The sequence below is a fragment of the Halichoerus grypus genome, chromosome 12 (genome assembly GCF_964656455.1).
Source record: "Halichoerus grypus chromosome 12, mHalGry1.hap1.1, whole genome shotgun sequence".
NCBI lineage: Eukaryota > Metazoa > Chordata > Mammalia > Carnivora > Phocidae > Halichoerus > Halichoerus grypus.
Window position 1 is genome coordinate 89,481,593 of NC_135723.1, and position 20,695 is coordinate 89,502,287.

At 36.0% G+C, this 20,695-nt stretch overlaps 1 protein-coding gene across 2 annotated transcripts in view; it reads right to left on the bottom strand.

The window, feature by feature from the left end:
* Positions 1-20,268, bottom strand: part of MTPN (myotrophin) — an 80,530-nt gene extending 60,262 nt beyond the window's left edge. The window contains exon 1 of one of the 2 annotated variants that reach the window (XR_013442890.1): positions 19,905-20,268. Coding sequence is in view for 1 of the 2 variants with exons in the window: in XM_036100704.2 (XP_035956597.1) it covers positions 19,905-19,976 (72 nt within the window). In the remaining variant the exon portion in view is untranslated. The remainder of the gene's footprint in view (positions 1-19,904) is intronic. The other variant, XM_036100704.2, reaches the window with a different exon arrangement.
* Positions 20,269-20,695: the final 427 nt, after the last annotated feature.

A 20,695-nucleotide genomic window follows, 5' to 3' on the forward strand; every position in this document is an offset into this window, starting at 1 on the left:
TCCTTGAACTGACAGGCTCACGAACTTCATTTTCAAGAAATTATCTGCCAAATAGCCAAGACTGAATAACCAAATTTATAATTTGCAGGGTTTGCTCCCTCAAAAAGGCAGCTAGTTCAGGTTGCAGCTCCAACTGTGAAAGTGCTTTATGAATACTTTCCATTTCTTCACAAAGAATACGAAAGAAGTGTACACCATAATCAAGGTTTAATGAAAGTGAATGTTTAGCGTTTCATCAAGGGCACTCTGAAGGGAAATATATTTAATTGTGCGTGTGTGGGGTAAGGTTCACAATGACGAGCAGCCATATAGTTTGGCGCTGCTGCCTTGATTGACACAGTGGCTTTACTGAACTCTGCTTATGCGCCATCAGTAGAAGTGTCATCATAGTGAAGAGAGCAAAGAAAGTCTTAATATTATTATGAAAATAGTTCTGACCTCATGGATATCTTGAAGAGGTCCCTGGGGCCCCCAGACATCTATGAGATCTACAGTACTTTGAGAACTATTGCTTTAGTGAAATAGAAGAAATGAACACAAGAATGGGGAGTTTGGGCATCATAAAGTCTTTACTTAAACAAATATGGTTAAAAACTAGATAATACAGATGTCAAAAAGAAGTCTTGAGAGAGAAGACATAGATTTTTAACAAGCACATACAATCACACATTTACAGAAAACAGAAAGTAGGTGAGAAAATAAAAATTGACTAGGTTCTATCTTATTTGGACCTTATTAAGGGACACAATCCCAACTAAATACTGTACATGGGAGACTTTAAAATAAATGATGGCATATCCTCCATGAAATACTATGCAGAATCATTTAAGATGAAAATAACATAGTTCCTCAATGCTTACCATGTGGCCAGGCACTGTTACAAGTACCTTCCAGGTATTAATTCACTTAATTATCACAAAAGCGTTAGGTAATTGAATTAGTACTACTATTCCCTTACAAGGAAACTGAGGCACAATGAAGATGACTTGCCCTAATTCTGTACTGCTGACATGGGGAGATGACCATGCTGTTGAGTGAATAAAGCAGGAATGATCGCACTTACTTCAAAACTTACAAGACTATATATTTATCTATAATCATATAAAATTTCAAGGAATATATATAATAAATTGATTAGTTGTCATCTTTAGAGACCAGGACTATGAGAATACTCTCACTTTCTGATTTTCAATAACATTATATTTTTTAAAAATGAAAAATCCATTAAAAATTAAAAAATCCATTACTTTTATAATCAAAGCAACACACATATTTTTGTTTTAAAAAACTAAAACAAACTAAAGGCTACTGCTTAGCAAAATTTAGACTCAAACACTTTTTTTCTGATGAAATTTAAGTTCTGGTAGAACTAAAAAAATGAATACCTTTCAAGTCATGGAAGGAAAGGAAGCCGATAAAATAAATGCCTATGGCTAAAAAAAAAAAAAGACAAAATGAAAGTAAGTTTAAACAAAATAAATTCAAAGTCTAAAAAGAAAATTTAAATTGATCAGTTATGTCAACAAATGTGAGTAGGTTTAACTATCAAATTTAAAGATAAAGAATGAATTTTGGATTTTGTTAAATTACACTGGCAAAAAGAAAAGCAAATAAAAATCCAATGAGAGACACGCCTAAAAATAAAATAATGTGAGAAAATGTGAAAAAATATAAACGAATGGGCAAAAATATATCAGGTACATATATCTAAAGAAATTAATGAGTAACATTAATATACGACAAAGTTGAACTCAAGGCAAAGAAAAGTGTATGTGAAAAAGACGTTCATTTTACATTGAAAAGATGTGTATGTTAGTCATGAATCTACCAAAGAATATCAAGAAAACAACTGACAAAATAGCACCGTAGTGAGAGACTATCATAATAATCTCAGTCTTTGGCAGGTAAGAATACAGCAGGCATGATTAATAATCAAAAAGATTGAATATATATCAAATTTTGTACCTTATGGAAACTACACCTTTAACTTCCATGATTAACAAAACTTGATTGTAACAGACCAAAGAAAACCTCAATACAGCCTGAAGTTGAAAACCTTATAGAACCTATTCTCTAACCTCACTGCAATAAAACTAAAAATTAATACCAAAAGCTTTCATATAAACACAAACCAGGACAAAAAAAAACACCAAAGGAGGAAACAACAAAAATAACACAAAAAACACCCAAATTTACACACACAAACACACACACACAATGAAACCAATAGTGAATGTCCTAAATTACTGATGAAGCAAAGAAGAGCTCAACACTAGAAAATTAATATTTTGAAAATAAAGGTAAAAATACTAAATTATTATATTAAAGGTAAGAATATTACTTATGGATGGACCCCAAACTGTGGAAAACCACAGCTTTTGTGAGTGTTAATATAAAGTTACATGGTTTTTTAAAATCTGTCCATTATTTTATTTCACATTAGACTTTGAAAACATTTATTATTTTGCCTAGATCTTGCAACAACAAAAATTTTAAGTATACTAATTCTGGTAACTTTCCATATTAGCTAAAAGGTAATGACAATTTTTACAAATTTAAAAATTCATTAAAAAAACTGTAGAGAAACATCATCCAATCCATCTTGCTTCCAAAGATAATTAACCTCAGAATGTCTGACTTCAAATTCAAAGATCTATTTTTCTAGTTTTGTAAAAATCAATAATAAGAGTTCATTTAAGAGTTTTCAATGTTTGAGAAAAGAACCCCAGTGTTTATAATATATGTATACACACACAAACACACACACATATACACACACACACACACAGAGTCCACTATTTCCTTTAGAATAATTATTCACAAGCCTGTTCAAAGTATATCCTTATAAAAATGAGTATTCGGAATGAAAACAAGAATTAACAGCATATAGCACTTTTAGGACTAACTGCAGAAAATCTCCAAGCCTTATTTTAAAAAATAAGTCTTAATATTTTGAGTCAAAGTCTAGGAACCAAAGTAGGTGCTGAATTCACCTTTCATTTTAAGCAAAACCAGCAAACGAATACCTGGCTTTGGTGGTATTGTTTAATAATATCATTGTTGCCTCTTGAATAACAAATTATAAAAGAAATAATGAGCAATGTTCTCTATCAAAGGTAAAGAAGTCTTATAATGATTTAAATAAATAATTTTTTATATGACTAACTCAAAGTGGCCTGGCGTCTGTTTTTTTTTTTTTTTTGATCTCCTTATCTTTTGTATTACACCTTAGAAACTTGTTAAAAGCACCGAAGAACCCTAATGCACTGGGTGACAAGAGTTAAATCCCAAGACAATATTATAGCTCCCCCTTACGCTGATTCAGACCCCTTTTCTGCCACTTTGCTAATCCCAACATGAAGGGGAACTGGTTCACCTGGTTTCTGTCTCTGTTAACATTTTATTTCCTGTTCAGATTTTGGATGCTCTTCTTTTCCTGCCATTTAGACTCAAATCTTGCCAGTGACTTTCAGCTCAAGCTGATACTCCTTAATCAGATCTTGATTTCATCTTCTGGATAGAGAATACAAGCTCTTTCTATATAAACTCTTACCATCGTATGTACAGCTCTAGATCTTTTATAAGACCTTCAAGCTTTAGAGATTTTTTTCATTCACTAGTCATTTATCTGGTCATTTATTCAACAAATATTTATAAGCTCCCACTAAGAGCTAGACATTATTCTACATGGTAGAAACGTACAGAAGTGAACAAAAAGACACAAGTTCATCAGGTCAAGTGACAGCTGTAATTCGCATAGCATGAGCTGGACTACGGTCACTGTGGTTCTAGAAGTTTCTCTTTTGACAACAGGTTTGTGTTAAGTCGTAAAAAAAAAAAAAAAAATTGAAACTCATTTCTCTACCCCCTCAGTCTTTCAGAAAAATACTCCCGTTCATGTAATGGAATGAGAGTAGTTTATGGAATCAAACATCTAGAGACAAATCTTGGCTCTGCCATTTACTGGCTTGGTTAACTTGGGCACATTACTTAAATTTCTTCAATTCTCAGTAACCTTACCTGTAAAAACAATCTTTCACGGTGTCTTTTTTACACCAAATGTTTATGAGAATTAAATGAGAAAATGTAGACAAAGCATTCCGCAAATAACCTAGTATTACATGGTGGCTATTAGAATATCATTATGTTTATTTGTAACACAGGACAAGTATTAGGTCTTTGGTTTGCTTTACCTATATTCTAAGGATATTGTCATTTTAATCACTTACACGGTCCAGAGAGTAATTTTTCTTCTGGTGGGCTGCTAGTACTACTGCACTGTTAAGTATAGCTTCTGGAAGTTTAAGGCAAATAAGGGACAAACGGTAGGTACCATGGTGAACAAAAAAAAAAAATCATTTCAAGGGGCTTTGTGTTATGAAGTGTTCTATCTCCATCATCCACAGTCCAAATAGAGAGTAGGTCAGTTTACCTAGTTTAGTTTACTTTGTATTTCTATTTTTCTACATCTTCCTTTCACCAGATTTCCCCAGCTTTTTTCAATATTTGCCTTATCTACTCTCCTAAATGGTTTTAATATGGAATAAAACCATATTTACAAATACGTATACACTTTCAATAGTTTCAGATTTCCTGTCCTTTTAATGGCAAAATCTTTTTTTTAAAAAAGATTTTATTTATTTGGGAGAGCGAGTGAGCGAGCACAAGCGGAGGGCAGGGGGGTAGAGGGACAGAGGGAGAGGGAGAAGCAGACTTCCTGCTGAGCAGGGAGCCCAAAAGTGGGGCTTGATCCCAGAACCCCGGGATCATGTCCTGAGCTGAAGGCAGATGCTTAACTGACTGAGCCACCTAGGCACCCCAAAAGCAAAACCTTTTATATGCATCTCAAAACTGTGGTTTTGGGGGGGATATTTACTAGATCCAGTACTTCCTGCAGGTCTCTACTACACATTAGGTTCATCTGAATAATGAACATTCAGACTGGGATAGCATTCTTTATAATATTTCCAAATGAAATGGTCATTTGACTCTTGCAGAGAACTCTTTTTTAGGACTTTTTTCAGGTGAAAATACACAAGTAATTTGCTTCCTTTGATCTCCAAGATACCTACATGTTGCTGCAACTGAGTTCTACTGTACTGTCACAAGAAACCAGTGTCCTCAAAAGCTACTTAACAAAGAGTAGACTAAATTAGCATACGTGTGACCATTTTGTAGCACAGCATGTAAGTTAATACTGGACACCTGACTGACAGCAGAATGCAGTAAAACTATTAAATTTAACAAATTCTATATAGTTGAGTCAATGTGCCCAGTAATTCAGTTACAGCTAAGTATTACCTTTCCCCACTCAGAGTTCAGAATTTCCTTAAGACTGTGGAATGTAGTATTTTGATAATGACAGAACCTTTTGAGAACTGGATAAATGCTATGGCCTCTCCTTTCCTACAACTGTCCCTCTGTCCTCTCTCCCCTGCCCCTCGAGGTTACAAGTCCTTGCCTTAGGATACAATTTTGCCAAGAATTACATAATACTGCACTAGTGATATTAGTGGATAAAAAGTACCAGAGTTATAAATTACATAGCAGTGGATTCAAATGTATAATTTGCCACTGAGGAGCAAAGAAAACAAAAAAGATGATAATACAGGTAGATGGCACAAGAAAAAGGTAGAAAGTCTGAGAAATATTTCATCAACTTGCTCTTAATTCTACATATTTTCTACAAAGTTATCAGGAAAGGTCTGTCACACCAAATGCATCAAACTTTCAATATTATAAAAATGAACTCATTTCAAAGTAATGAACAGGAATAATACCCATAAGCATTCCTTTAATGAGCACCTACTTAGTTAATCAATAACAATGCATCCACAGAAAACATTTTAAATTGTTTTGAAGAATAATTTCTGATTACTAGTTAAAATCCTTCCTACACTGATCCTGACCAAAGTAATCACCTTCTAAAATCTACCAGGGTCAGTCACCCCAGACACGTTCCCAACTGTGGGTTATTTTCACTGACAAAAATTACTACAAATGGTAGTAATTTTAACATATTTCAATGGTTAATGATGCCTGAGAATCTGGCAAAAAAATTTTTTTGAAAAAAGAAATTGTTCACAGTAAAAAAACATATGCCTTGTTTAAAAATGAGAACTACAAGATAAAACAAAGTTCTGTGTTTTTAACATAGTTATGCAAATAACTATGCTTTTCTGTCTTCAGGATTCTAAACTTAGGACTACTCAAGGTTCTGGAAGTATATATTCAAAATTATAGTTCATTTTCATTAATTTACTTACCAGTATCACACAGAACTAATGAAAATCAAAACGTGAACTAGAAAAAATTTTAAGTGCAAACATAATGCTTAACTGTTTATAAGTATTTTTAACTAATAAAAGTGTTAAGCATCTACCTTTTTTACTAACAAAAAAGTTTTTAAATGAAAGCCCATGAAAGTTAAGAGCTCAAATCTTATGGTATATTCCCTCATCTACACACTACACAGAACTTTTAACCTAAGTTTTTTTTTTTTTTTCAAGATGACTACTTCTGTACTTAAATGAATTTTATATGGCTGATTTACTTATTAAAAGCTCACTTTATTTTTCTTCTTTGGAAGGTTTTAAAGCAATCAGTCACACTTAGAAATTCTGAGATGGAAACAGTGAAGTATTAGAATTTTTACTGGTGGTATAAAATTAAAATTTTAATTTAACAGAATGCATGCATTCATATGAAGAAAGACTATCAAAATTAAAAAAATCCATTCAAAACATTATGGTAGTATCTCAATTTGGAAAACTTCATATGATCAAAAATTAGCTTCATTTTCAAGAAACTAATTCATGGCTCCACAGCTGGAATTTATTCCTAAAATCTTATGTAGCCTGGGAAATGTCTTGTGTCTGGATCCAAAGGTTTACATTCCTAAAGTTTGTATCTGTAAATAAACCCATGACAGGAGGGGAGAGGGAAAAGGGAAGGAAAGGAGGGGGTAAGAGAGAAGACAGACAGAAGGGAAAGAGTAATTCAATTCCTATAATTTTAAAGATTTTATTTGACAGAGAGAGACGGAACACAAGCAGGGTGAGTGGGGGAGGGAGAAGCAGGCTTCCCACTGAGCAGGGAGCCTGATGCGGGGCTCGATCCCAGGACTCTGGGATCATGACCTAAGCCGAAGGCAGACGCTTAACGAATGAGCCACTCAGGTGCCCCAATTCCTACAATTTTAAATGTGATCTCTGCAGAAATCTATTCAGTGGGGAAGGGGGTGTATATATTAAGATTGTTTTTCTATCACCATCATAAAATAGTGACAACTTGAATATATTATATGCTTTATTCCTGACAGACCTGCTTGTTTCACTATTATCCAGTACTATCACAGAAAATAATCTAAAGGTAAGACGATTTAACCTCTTAAAATTCATGTTATTATTTTGCCTATAAGCATACAGACTAAAAAAAAAAAATCTTCATAATCATTTTAGTCAGGATGTGTTATGCTCCTCATTTACGTTTCCTGATTTTGAATAAAATGTGGGGACCCTCTATTTCCAATTTTGTGAAAACTTGTATTTCTATTTATCAGTTCAAACTTGTATGTTCTTCCCTATCTTTTGCTGGTTTAATCTCAATGCTTTACATATCATAATAATCTTCAGTTTTTTCCATGTATGTATTTCATTTGTAGCTCTGAAAAATTTCAGTGCAAATGATGGAAAAGAATACTCTTTTGGAATGAGTCAGATCAAATCTTATCCTTCCACTTACTAGCTGTAGGATTTCAGGCAAGTTACTTAATTTTCATCTCTACCTAAAAAATGGAGATAAAGCCTACCTGGGTAGACATAGATTAAATTATATGCATATCTACATGCATATTAACTTATTCTGTAGGACCATACCTAACATAGAGTAAGCCCTCAAAGAGAAGGCATTCTGTTCCCATTATCTTCCATTTTGAATTTGATGTTCTATAGCGCTGATTCTTCTCTATACTGTAACCAAATATAACTTTTTCTTAGCTCTTATAGCAGTCTATTATTTCTACAGAAATTATATGATTCCTTAACATATTTGTATGTTTGCTTTCTAAGTTTTATTCATGTCATGTTTTAAATAAGAAAATAATTTATCCAGAACCCATGCAACTATCTTATTTATTGTTTGTCCTGTACACCCTTTTAACTGAACCTACTAAAGAAAATGGATCGTCAGAAATATTCATTATTGTATTCCTATGCTTACTGAATACAGCGGCTGGTATTATAGGCGCTCAAATGATATCTGCTGAATGAATCATGAATGAACCAATGAAAACTGTAATAACTAGCCTTCTCTTTCACTTCCACAGTTTGGAAATCAAACAAGGTCTTAGGACTGGCATTGGAGCTGGAGAGAGAATTCTGGGAGCGTTTTTGGTGAAGGATGACCTTCGACAGCCATAAAGATTTTTTAGAATTCCCTTTCAGTTTAATGATCTAAATTAGTTCTTGTTTTCATGTATACAAGTAATGATTCCTAATTTTCAGAATAATTCTAGGCCTCTTGCCTAAGGAGCAAATTTACTATAGAGACTCTTTTTTTTTAAGATTTTATTTACCTATTTGACAGAGAGAGAGAGAAGCAGGCTCCTTGCTGAGCAGGGAGCCGATGTAGGGCTCAATCCCAGGACCCTGGGATCATTGAGCCAAAGGCAGATGCTAAAACGACTGTGCCACCCAGGCACCCCAAGACTCTGCTTTTCTTTTAAAGAATTTCATTCAACCTCTTTCTTTCTCATCCCCTTATCTACACGTAGCTTTTCCAGGTCTGAAGACTTCAATATCTTTAAACCAGAAAAACTTCTGAATCATATTTTTGGAAATGTTGAGCCCCAAAAGAAGTCTTATATTTGATCATACATGTTCATTATTTTAGATCTCAAAATCTCAAGGAGAAAGAAATAAAATTTAGTTTATCAGACAAGCCAGTTTTTGTAACTTCAGTGTTATACAGGGATGAGCAAACTCTGACCCATGGGCCAAATCCAGCTTTCTGCCTATTTTTGTAAATAAAGTTTTATTGGAACACAGACATGCTTATTTGCTTATATATCATCTATGGCTGTTTTTCCGTAACTGCAGAGATGAAGAGCTATGATAGAGACTGTATGGCTCACAAAGCCTAAGAGAGCCCTGGCCTCTCTAAGACTCCTCTTAGGAATGGATCCACATAAAAACAACAACACAAATAGCAAACATTCACTATGCAGTTACAATGTGTTGGGTACTGTTTTGTTGAATTTTACATTCACTGTCTCTTTTAAAAATTAGATAAAATATCTGAATTGGTTATTATCACAATCCCTCTTTACAGATGAGAAAGCTGAGGCTGATGAAATTAAATAACTTGGTCAAGATTAGTAAGTAGTAGGATTGGGATCAAACCCTGGTCTGTTGGAATCCAAAGTAAAATACTCTTGAGGGCTTTAAAATAACAAATAATAAAGGTGTTTTCCAAGGACTTAGTTTGCAGCTAGACAGCTTTCAATTTTATTGGTTTGATGGTCCATGCGCTTTTATATTGTTTTATGTGGTATTAAGTATGGATTTTAATATTTGTTCATTAATGCCAATGAAAAAGCAATGATGATTCATTCTTATTCTTCACAAGAAAACAAGCATAAAAACTACCTTTACTTTTATTGAGACTATATGGTTTTAAAAATTCTCTACTGAACTTCTAAAGTGATGGCCACCTTTACAAGTAAAAGCTGGTATTATATCTAAACAACTGTTGTCATTATTATTGTATTCCACAACTACTGTTAATAGTGTGAAAAAGCTGGACAAAGTTTACCGAGTTTAAAAGAAAGACCTTGAAAACTTAAGAGCTATTTTCAAGAGAGGAAATATGAAGGAACATCATTTACACTAAGAACATCTGTTACAAAGAGGAATATAGCAAAACAACTTTGGAAACAACAAAGGAAGGGCTAGTTCCTAGAATACCAATTCAACCCAAACTATAAAGCAGGTAAGAGACAATGTGATAAATGCTGGAAATACAAAGATAATTTCTATCTTCAAAAAGCTCACAGTACAAGAAGGGAGGATAAGCAAGTAAAAATTAATATGGGGTTCTTAATTACAAGCAGCAGAAACCAATTCATAATGAGGAACAGAAATTAAACAGATATTCAAAGTATCTCTCAGAATTACTGGGAAGCTTGAAGAACCAAGCTCAGTAAATGTGCAGGCATGAAGGAGGCTTCAAAATAAAGAAATAAAACCAAAATCCGTCACAAGAAGCACCTGGGCACAGAAGACGCCACAACAGGCACACCGCTACTTCTCGTTCTGGAAACTGCGCATTTTATTGCTGCAGCCATATCCTTTACAGCGCCTGCGTCTTTTTATCAGCTCCAGAAAAAAGCATCCAATTAGGGTTATGAATTTTGGGCCCATTTCCTAAATGCAGACAGGAAAAAGCAATTTATTTGTCCTTTTTGGCTTTTGTTGTGGTAGGCCTTGCATTTCACCAAGATTCACACTATATAAGAGGGAACTCCTCAAACACAGGAAGGGCCTTCAAATTCTGGGAAGCCCCACCCTCCAAGAGATAAAAGCCCCACTATAAACACTGTATCTTAAATCAAGATGTGAAATATTTGGGGGGAGGTAATCTCTGAGTTCTCAAGTTTGAGAGGTACTATTCAAATATCTAAATGGTAACAAATGATCCACTCCTACACAGGCACCTTTGTTTTTTTTCAACCAGTCATTAACACAAAACTCTTTTTGAATATTCAAAACTTAAAGACAAGAGCAAGACTTCCATAGAACAAGATTTGAGTTTCTTAAACCACTGTTTTTCTAATTCAAGTCCAGGGACTTGTCGGTTAAATCAGGAGCCCATAGCTCTCCAGTTAAAGAAACTGCACTACAGCATAAACATAGTGAAAAAGTTCTACGTTAGATACCACATTGGCATAAATGAGGAGTTAACTGCACAAACAGGGAATGCTATGCAGAACAAGAACTTTAAAAATAAGCAGAAATTTACTATGCAGATAGGGCGGGGCAAAAAAGAATATTCCAACAGAGGTAGTAACTAGTATAAAGTACAAAGTACTTTATTATAAAATACCATAGTTTGGTGGGGGGGGGGGGGGCGGAAAAAAAGTACCTGTTCTGGTTCCAGAAAACTGCATTAAAGTCCTAATCCTTATTAGCAGTATGATCTGGGTCAAGCCCATTAACAACTAATTTTTCCTCAACTACAAAATAAGGCAGGTGGACTGGGTGATAAATTTAAGTAGTTTTGCTTCTAAACAAATTTATGGTTATTATTATGAGTAACAATGGCTAACATTTCTTGGCTAACACTCGCCACATGCCAGGGAAAATGGTACAGAGTTGAGATACATCAAGTAGGTATTATTAATAGCCTGATTTTCCCCCAATTGAGGAAACCCAGGTTCTGAATGGGGAACTAATTTGCTCAACGCAATCCAATTAGTTAGAGAGCCAGAGCAAGAGGGTTTAAATCCAAAGCCATTAACCCTATGGCTAACCCAGCAATGAAATTCCAAATTCCCTAAGGAGACTGTTACAGCTTCTATTATACTATGGGCAAAGTGCTTATTATCTGCAACCCCCTTTCTTTGATATCTAAATTTTTCAGAAGGTCAAGAATTTAGACTTAAGTATCAAAATGTTTATTATTTTATATAGTCAAATGGAAATCTTTCCAAAATATATCCTACACATCTCTGGCTTTTTAAATAAGAGAAAAGTAGACTAAATCTAAACTTTTCTTGAAGCTCAAGGTTACTTTCATACATATTAATTATTGTATGGGCCTCTAGAACTTTAAGATAACATAATTCTTTGCCCCTTCATTTTCTAAGGTAAGCTTATGTTTGTTTCTTCATTGCTTTCAATAATCACACCTCCTCTCCACCCTTAGAGCACTGTTCTGTGGACCAAAAAAAAAAAAAAATCAAGCTATCAGAACTATTAATACCATAAAGATACAGCTGCAAAAAAATTAATTCCTGTCTTACTTCTCATTACAAGGTGGCCTTTGTTATAGTACCTAGAGTAACTCTTTTAAAATGATCAATTCAGCTGTGATTTGATTACCTAAACACAACTTCACTGTTTCAAATACTTTGATATAGAATATTCCCACACTGCACTATATTCTCTGATCCTAAGATACTTCATAAAGAATTAAAACCTAAAGCATTATGTTCTTCAGATTACATCATGCCAACATGCTAGAAAAAAATGTTATAATGCTTATGGAGACATTAGGGTTAAATGTGAGGTAGTTCAAAAAATGCTCATATTTTCCCTCAGACAATAGAAAAAAGGGAAAAATCTTAAAGGAAACCTCCTGCAAAAATTCTAAAGAGAATATAAGAGAAAAATGGTTCTATGTCATGCTAAAATATATTATGAAGCTACAGTATTTAAAACAATTTAGTATGGATAGAAACAGAGCAAGAAATCCAAACACAAAATTCTGCTTATGATGAAGATAATAGCTCAGATTAGTAAGAAGAATTACACAATAAATGGTATGGAAACAAACTGTTTAAAAAAAAAAACCAAACAACTTCAAAGTAAATAAAAGAAGGATCAAATGCCTAAAATACCAAAAAAAGAAAAAGTTTTAGAAGACCAAATGTATCTATAATCTTACAGAGAAGAAATATGTCTCTGTAAATAGGAGACAATATCCAAGTCACAAAAGGGGAACAAGTGCTATATTTACCACATAAAAAGTAAAGACTGTTATAGAGCAACAACAAAATAGATGGAAGTCAAGAGACAAACCGGAAAAAAATCTACAAAAACTATGATAAAAAACGAACTTCCTTAATTTATAAAGGGCTCATGCAAATCAGTAAAAAACAGACCAACTACCTAATAGAAAAATGAACAAAAGATATGAATAAGAAATCTGGAGGAAAGAACACAAATGCTAATAAAGTTCTGATGTTTGATTTCCTCATTAAAAAATGGAATCTGAAGCAACGTATCATTTTTCACCTGAATTATTCAAATGGCAAAAACTAAGAAGTGTGATGATGCCCAGTGCTGCTGATGTTGTGAGGAAATAATCAGTCCAATGTGCTTACTGATGTGTGCCTAAGTTTACAAAACTTCATCAGGAGGGTAATACAGATACAACCTCAAAAGCTGTCAAGGTATATATACAAAGGTAATCATGACAGCACTGTTTAATTACAAAATTAAGCTGGAAAAAATATTTATCATAGAACACTAGTTAAATAAATTATGGTATATTCATAAAATAGAATACTATGCCCCATTGGAAAAAAAGGGAGGGGAGGAATGAATAAACTTCACTGTGGAACCTAAGATAAATTATTAAGGAATTTAAAAAAGCAAAGTGTAGAAGTATGTACAGATTGTTTTTAAGTGGGAAAATAGACAAGTAAGTGAATTTCCAGTGTTTCTTTGAAATTATGTGAAACTGTTAAGAATGGTTCACTTTGTTCACAGAGACCAGGGAAGGGAGCCATAGCGGCTGCATTTTTTAATCTGTTCCTGAATTAATTTCACTTTTTAAAGTTAACAGGAATTATCTAGATAATAGAATTATGGGGAAATTTTTGTTTTTTTTAAATGCTTTTCTGTCTTAAAAATACGTAATACAACCTATATTTTAAAGAAACCACCTGGGCAGGGGGGAATGGGCAATGGGACACTTAGTTTCAATTTATTTTATTCAATGCAGTGTTACCTTTTAAATAGTAAAAGCTTACATTATTTTTATAATCAAATCAGTTTTAATATATTACACTTTTAACTATCTGCACTAGTGTAAGGATAATGTTTACGATTTCAAACCAAACACTATATATAGCCTATGGACATCAGAGTGAACACTAGCCTTCCAATATAAAAAAAGATCTTCTTTTACATTCAAAAAGAAGACTAACAGACTAACAGACAGAAAAGTGTGTCTATACTAAACTTTCTATATCTTCTGAGGGCACCTATATTTATTTATACAAGCTGAGATATCTGCTTTCTGACTGAGTCACCAGCCCTGACGCAGAAAGGGCAGAATACAGTGACAAATCTTTATAAGAAAGAAACTGGTAATTTAAAAAAGGAATGGAAAAAAGGGAAACTGCCTAAAATGAATAAATGCAAGACAGATTAAATTAGGACTGCTTTTAAATTGCCTATTTTATTAGGAAAATGAAAAGCGATCCCAATAAGTCTTGCAATTTCTAAAGATTAGCGCTGATACTTTTCTCAGGTTCAAGAGATCCTATCCTTTCAAAGCGTGCACAGTTGTGCTTTTCAAACCTATCAGAGTGTCAAAGGCAGATGTAATTAGAATGGGGGCTGGAGAGGGAAAGGAAACCACAGAGAAAGGGAAGTTAGAGACCTGATGTATAGTATTTCACAGCAAGTGAAACAGAAGCACACGTAAACAAGAGAGTACATACATCAGACCCGCTGGAGATTATAATGGACTATTTATGAATACAACTCACAAACATTCACCTCTAGGAGAGTTGGATCCTCAAAATCTACCAAAAAGTTCACCTCTAAGTAGTCTCAATGGATAATTACCATCCTGATTATTTTTAAGACTTGCATAAAACAGTACCCCCTGAATTACATAGCATTCATGAGAAATGAAGGTCAATGGTATGCTGAAGTATACAGCAAGGAGCTATGAAGTCAAGAGTTCAAATCTCAGCTTCACTACTCAAGAGTTTTATGACCTTAGGCAAGCTATTTAATCTTTGCTTCAGTGTCTTAATCTCTAAAATGGTGGTTTAACAACATTAACTATGCTCATGGATTGATGTGATAAGTAAATCAAATTATATTTACACATGGCATCACAGTGCTCAAATAAAATTTTAAGAACGTACTTTTTGAAAAAAAAAAAAAAGTGCTATTTGTTTAATTGAAACTACTCTGAATAGAAATCTCAATACTTTAGTTTACTTTTGTTTCTTAAGGCAAACAGACACAATTTAACTTTTTCTGCACTGCATAAGGTCTTCAAATATATAAATTATAAGACTGTGTGACTAGAGGGGCACCTGGCTGGCTCAGTCGGTCGAGCATGCAACTCTTTGAATCAGGGTTGTGGGTTCAAGCCCCACATTTTTGGGTGTAGAGATTACTTAAAAAAAAAAAAAATCTTAAAAAAAAAAAAAAAGACTGTGTGACTATAAATACAAAAGTTTCCACAAGCTATCAAATAATCAGTCTCTACAGAGTACCTTGAGCAAAGAGAGTCTCTCTGAAGAGATTTAAAGTTTATAAGAGATGTTGTCTCTATGCTATTTCTATATTGTTACAGTTAAAAACTTTTAAAATTATAGCCATTTTCCTAAGTCTTTATTCATAATCAGATATAACTTGTTGTGCCTCCTTCTTGCAAGCCCCTTTCTTTTTCTTAAGGTGCTGATGCTAAACTACTCTGAGCTAAGAAACCAGATAACCATTTCGAGGCAGACTGATATAGTGAAAAAAATATGGGCTGTAGATTCAGACAGCTCTATGTTTAAATCCCAGTTGTGCTACTTACTCTGTGACCTTGTTAAGTTGCTTAACTTCTCTAAGTTTCAATTTCCTCAACCTTAAAAATGGGAATACTGTTAGCTATATTGAAATGCTGGGGTAAAAAGCAAATGAAAACTTAGGTAAAGATCTTGCAGAGTGTCTTCTAGTACCTGGCAATATAAATCACTCTGTTAATGGTAATCTTTATTACACAGCCAGTGAAGTATACTGAAACTGTAGCTAAGTCAAGAATAAAAAGAATTTCTTGGAACATGTGCTTTTAATGTGTGAAATTCCTTGGCACTGTACTGGATACAAAGATGAAAAAGAATATAGTATCTAAGCTCCAGAGGCTCAGAGCCTAATTAAAGACAGACATGTAAACAAAGTCACAGCAATCTGATAAGTGAAACAGTAAAAGAAGCAGTGCACCATCTGAAGTCAAGTGTTTTTTCTGGAAGGAGTGGTATTTAAGCTCAGAGGATAAATAGGAGCTCACCAGGTTGGGGGTTAGTGATTGAGGTGAGCCAGACTTGGTCCAGGAGGATAAAAAGAGCACATGTAAAGATATACAAGTAAGAAACAGCCTGGCACAGCCTGGAGCAGAGCGTTTGTAAGAGAGGAGAGTTTAGAAAGGCAGGCATGGGCCAGATCATAGTGGCCTAGTCTTCCAAACCAAGGAGTAGTTGGCCCTTTTAAAAATTAATAATGGGGAAAAATTAATAATGGGGAATCACAAAATATTTTAAGGGCAGTGTAGGAGGTTGGCTGAAAAAGAGAACATGCTCAGAATTCACAATACAGAGAGATATGCAAGTTGACTAGGAAAGAGAGGAATACCATAGTCAAGGAAAATACAGTTCAGGCGGGAAAGACGCAGCAATTAATTGAAAGCAGTAGTGATAAGAATGGAGAGTAAAGAATGGCTGAGAGAGAAGAGGGTAGTCTTGACAACACTCAGAAGTTGGGGAAAATCCCCCAATTTCCCATTTGGGCAAATAGGTGGGTCAAGAGGTCATTAGTCAAAATGGAGACAACAAAAATGAAAAAGTTTCTGAGAAGACAGTCTGGGCTCAATCTGGATTTTATGTGAACAAAGCCGTCTATTAGGAAGACTGGAGCCCAGGTGAAAGCAGAATTAACTCCAATGGAAGAAATGAACATAAAGGTAGAAATGGAAGACGAGGCAAAGATAATGTCACCCAGAAGCAGTACATAGATTGAAGATGGGGTTACGAGTATCTATTATTGCTGCTCATGAAGATCTCGCTCTCTGGCTTTCACTGGTTTTCCAATTGGACTAGCTGAATTTTATGTGAGATGTTACAGTTTTCATACTTCTTTAAAAGCATGAAAATTTTCCCATACAAGTCTACTAAATGTAGATGCTTAAGTTTCCTGAGCATTGTGTCCAACTTCTTCACTATCGGGCTAGGCCTAGCAGAGTGCCTGGGACCTGAAAGGTGCCCAATAAAAATGAATGAACTAACCAAGTGTGGTCTTTAGGTCAGTCAAGAAGCCAAACTGTTTCAGATATTGTTTTAATGTTACAGATGAATATTTAATATGGATTAACCTAAAATTTTCTTTATATGCTGTTTTTTCCATTTAGAAACATACACTTTTCAATGACTTGGGGACTCTGAACTTATTTTTCAGAGTTAAGAACTCACCTAAAACCAGTAATTTATGCCTATCCTTATTTCAGATTTCTGTATAGAAGTCAAAAGCAGGTAGAAAAGTAAGATTATTGATTTTTTTTTTTTTTTTTAAGATTTTATTTGACAGAGAGAAAGCACAAGCAGGGGGAGTGGGAGAGGCAGAAGCAGGCTCCGGGAGCCTGATGCAGGGCTTGATCTCAGGACCCTGATATCATGACCTGAGCCAAAGGCAGATGCTTAACCGACTGAGCCACCCAGGTGTCCCAGATTATTTATTTTTTAAAATGTTAGTTTTAAAAAGGGAAAATACTAAAATACTTCACCTACAGGTCCATTCTTATATATTAACAATGTGCGAGATCTTCATAGGAGTACTGAGGAGAGTATTTTAAAGACTCACTGCTTAGAAGGAAAATTAGATGAGTCCAAACGTTCCTTTATGTACTTTGTTTACATACTTTTACTTAGATAAATGCACATTACACAAACTCAGTATCATGAGTGTTCATAAATTGGTGGATGAAAAAGATGAGTCAATGAGTAAGCAGGGAAGATGGCTGCTGAGCAGAAGAAACTATGTTATAAGCACTTGAGAGTGTGAATAGCACTATAAGGGAACTTAGTAAACCCTTAGAGTGCTGGTTTTTGGTGGTTTTGGGTTTTTTGCATATTTCTCACTAACAAAACAAAAGATACTTTAAGAGATTCAAGTTACTCAATAAAACTAAGGAAAAAGCTCATTGTTCATAGGATTACATTACAGTCAAACTTTTCAGATAAACCAGTTCTTAATACTTCCTTCTGCTTTTCTTTGAATGTCTAGCCTCCCTCTCATGCATGTCTCTTTTGATGAGAATAGGCAGTAGGGTAGTTAATAGGGAAAGAACAAAATCAAACTGAACATAACAACCTGATTTTAAAACTTAAAAAAAAAAAAAATTGGGGAATGTCCTACTAGAATCTTGATATCATATGCTTTCACAATTACAGGTGATATTGGGAGAGACTGAATGGAGCAGTTAAAGAGCCTGAGTTTTGGAGTCAGCAGTTCAGTTCTGGCTTCATTATTTGTTCTCTCTGTAACTCTGGATTTTTGTTTTAAGTACCCTCCATCTCAGTACTCCTATCTGTAAAATGGGACGAATAAAAGGACTTCACAAGACTCACAAGGATGATATAAAATAATGTACCAGGAAGACACCACATAAATGGGTGTTGTTTTTGTAGCTGTAAGCTCCATCAGTACTTACCAACTTTTCATATTTCACGTATATCAAATAACCTAGGTCTGCCATAACAGAAACACAAAAGCCCACTCACTTCCAGAGTACTGCAGTGTCCCACCACTGGGAAGTGTACCATGGATTGAAGTGTCCCAGTAATTTCTTCCTTTCAATCTTAGATCGAAACATCCAATTAAGTCAGGTTTCAGACTGCCACCAGCTGAGAAGGCAGCGAATGGTGTCCCACGAATCCATTGCAAATAACAAAACACATATTCTGCATGCAAAAAGTCTAAATTGTAATGGGATTACACAATCCTGCAAGTTTTAAGAAACTCTGCTTCTGCTTAGTTGCTTCCTAACATAGATCGCTGAAGCAAAAACAGCATACCAGCGGTCATATCCTCTGAAGAACTAAAATTTAGATCCAGTTCTCACACTTTTAGAACGTGAGCAAGATGCCCTCCATGGTTATGTCATAAAGTTATATTTTTTAGAAGCAAGATGCCCTCCATGGTTATGTCATAGGTTATACTTTTGTTTTGGAAGATTTGTTTTCACATTACCATCATATTATAATCGCAGGTCAGTTCTCTCATAATTACAAAAGGCACAGTTTTAGGGTCGGGAGGCAGGTCAGCTTGGGATTTTAAGCTTACCATTCCACCACAATGAAGATTCAACTTTATATTTTGAGTTTAGGTTTGAGATTAGCTTTCTTCATCACAATTTTACCCCTAAGCATATTGTGACTACACTGCATACTATTTATGACTCGTTTGAGTATTTCAGATGGGATCAAGGATAAACATGGAGTAACTAAAGTCACCATGCTTGTTTGAAAGCTACTGATATCTTAAACACTGCCAGGTGCGGACTGACCACCTTACCACTTGAAGCAAATACGATTTGTTGTAGTGTGGGAGAGGAAAAAGGCCACACCCAAAGTTAAGACTTCACAGTGAAGTGATACCGAGTTTCACAATTTTAACCATTGCTATTTTCGGTACTCTTTTTCACGGTCAATGAATACTTTAAATTCTCAAGAGGCTCAAAGTTCAAGAAAACGTTCCTCTGATTCTAACCACTGAGGTACTTCATTCAGCAACCGGCAGGTCTAAGATGGAGAATTACCCCATTCAAAGGAAGATTTAAGTTACTCCGGCACAGAAGAGGGCCAAACTCAAATGACCAGGGCTCAGAAGTGACTCCAAAAGACGGTTACCACTCCTCCCCTCCCCCAGGGAGCAGGCAGACAAGAAGAGCCTGACTGTATCACACCACCCAGTTACCTGACAGAACGCGGCCGTGTTATCCGCACCCCTCCTTCAGTTCAGACGCTCCCAGACCCCCTTCTCTCCTTGGTGCCACCTCCATCCAGGCTGTCTCTCCTCCCCACCCCCCACCCCCGCCAGCCCAGCTCCCAGCAGCTTCCTCAGCCTCATCTGCAACCCACCTCCGTGCTCTCGCGCACTCCACTCGTCGCCGCTTACCTTGGCCACATAGTCTTTCACCTCATCCAAGTCTCCGTTTTTCAGGGCCCACATGAACTCCTTGTCGCACATCACTGCAGCGGGGCGGGCCGCTCGGCCGGGCAGAAGACGAGGAGGCGGTGGTAGCAGCAAGCGGATACCGCGGGGCGAGAGGGAGACAGGGCCGCGCGGAGCTGGAGAGGGGAAGAGAAGGCGGTGGAAGGCTGCCAGGCGGGCGAGGCAGTTGGCCGCGGCGACCGTTGGGGCGGGAGAAAGAAAGTTCTTTTGCGGCCACCGGGCCCAGCAGAGCAGGTTCCGCCTGGCCGACGAGAAGCAGGAGCGTTTGCACTTCCGGTTCACTCCCGGCTAGGATCCTCCCCCAACTTCCTCTTCCTCTTCCCCTGGGCGGAACGCCCTGCTCAGGACCCCGCCCCGACGGCCCGCGGCGGAGCGCTCCACGTGCGCAGGCGCAGTGGCGAGGCAGGCTGGAGAACGGGGTCCACGGGGAGTGGGCAGGCCCGAGAGGCCCCTGAAGCGAGTCCGCGGGCCGCAAGGGCCGGGGGTGGAGGCCCAGTTAGGCTATTTCGGATAGAACCAGGATGTTTTTGCACGGCACACACGTGGGAAAAACTTTTAAAAACACAACCTTGGAGGGCATCTTGCTCACCTTCTAAGTGTCCAGTAGGAATGGTCGATTTGAATTCCTTTCTCTTTTCGTTCCCTCCTTTCCTCTTTCTTTTACCTTTTTCCATCCCTCCCTCCCTCCCTCTTTCCTCCCTTTTTTGCTCCTTCTTTTTCTTCTTCTCTTGGGC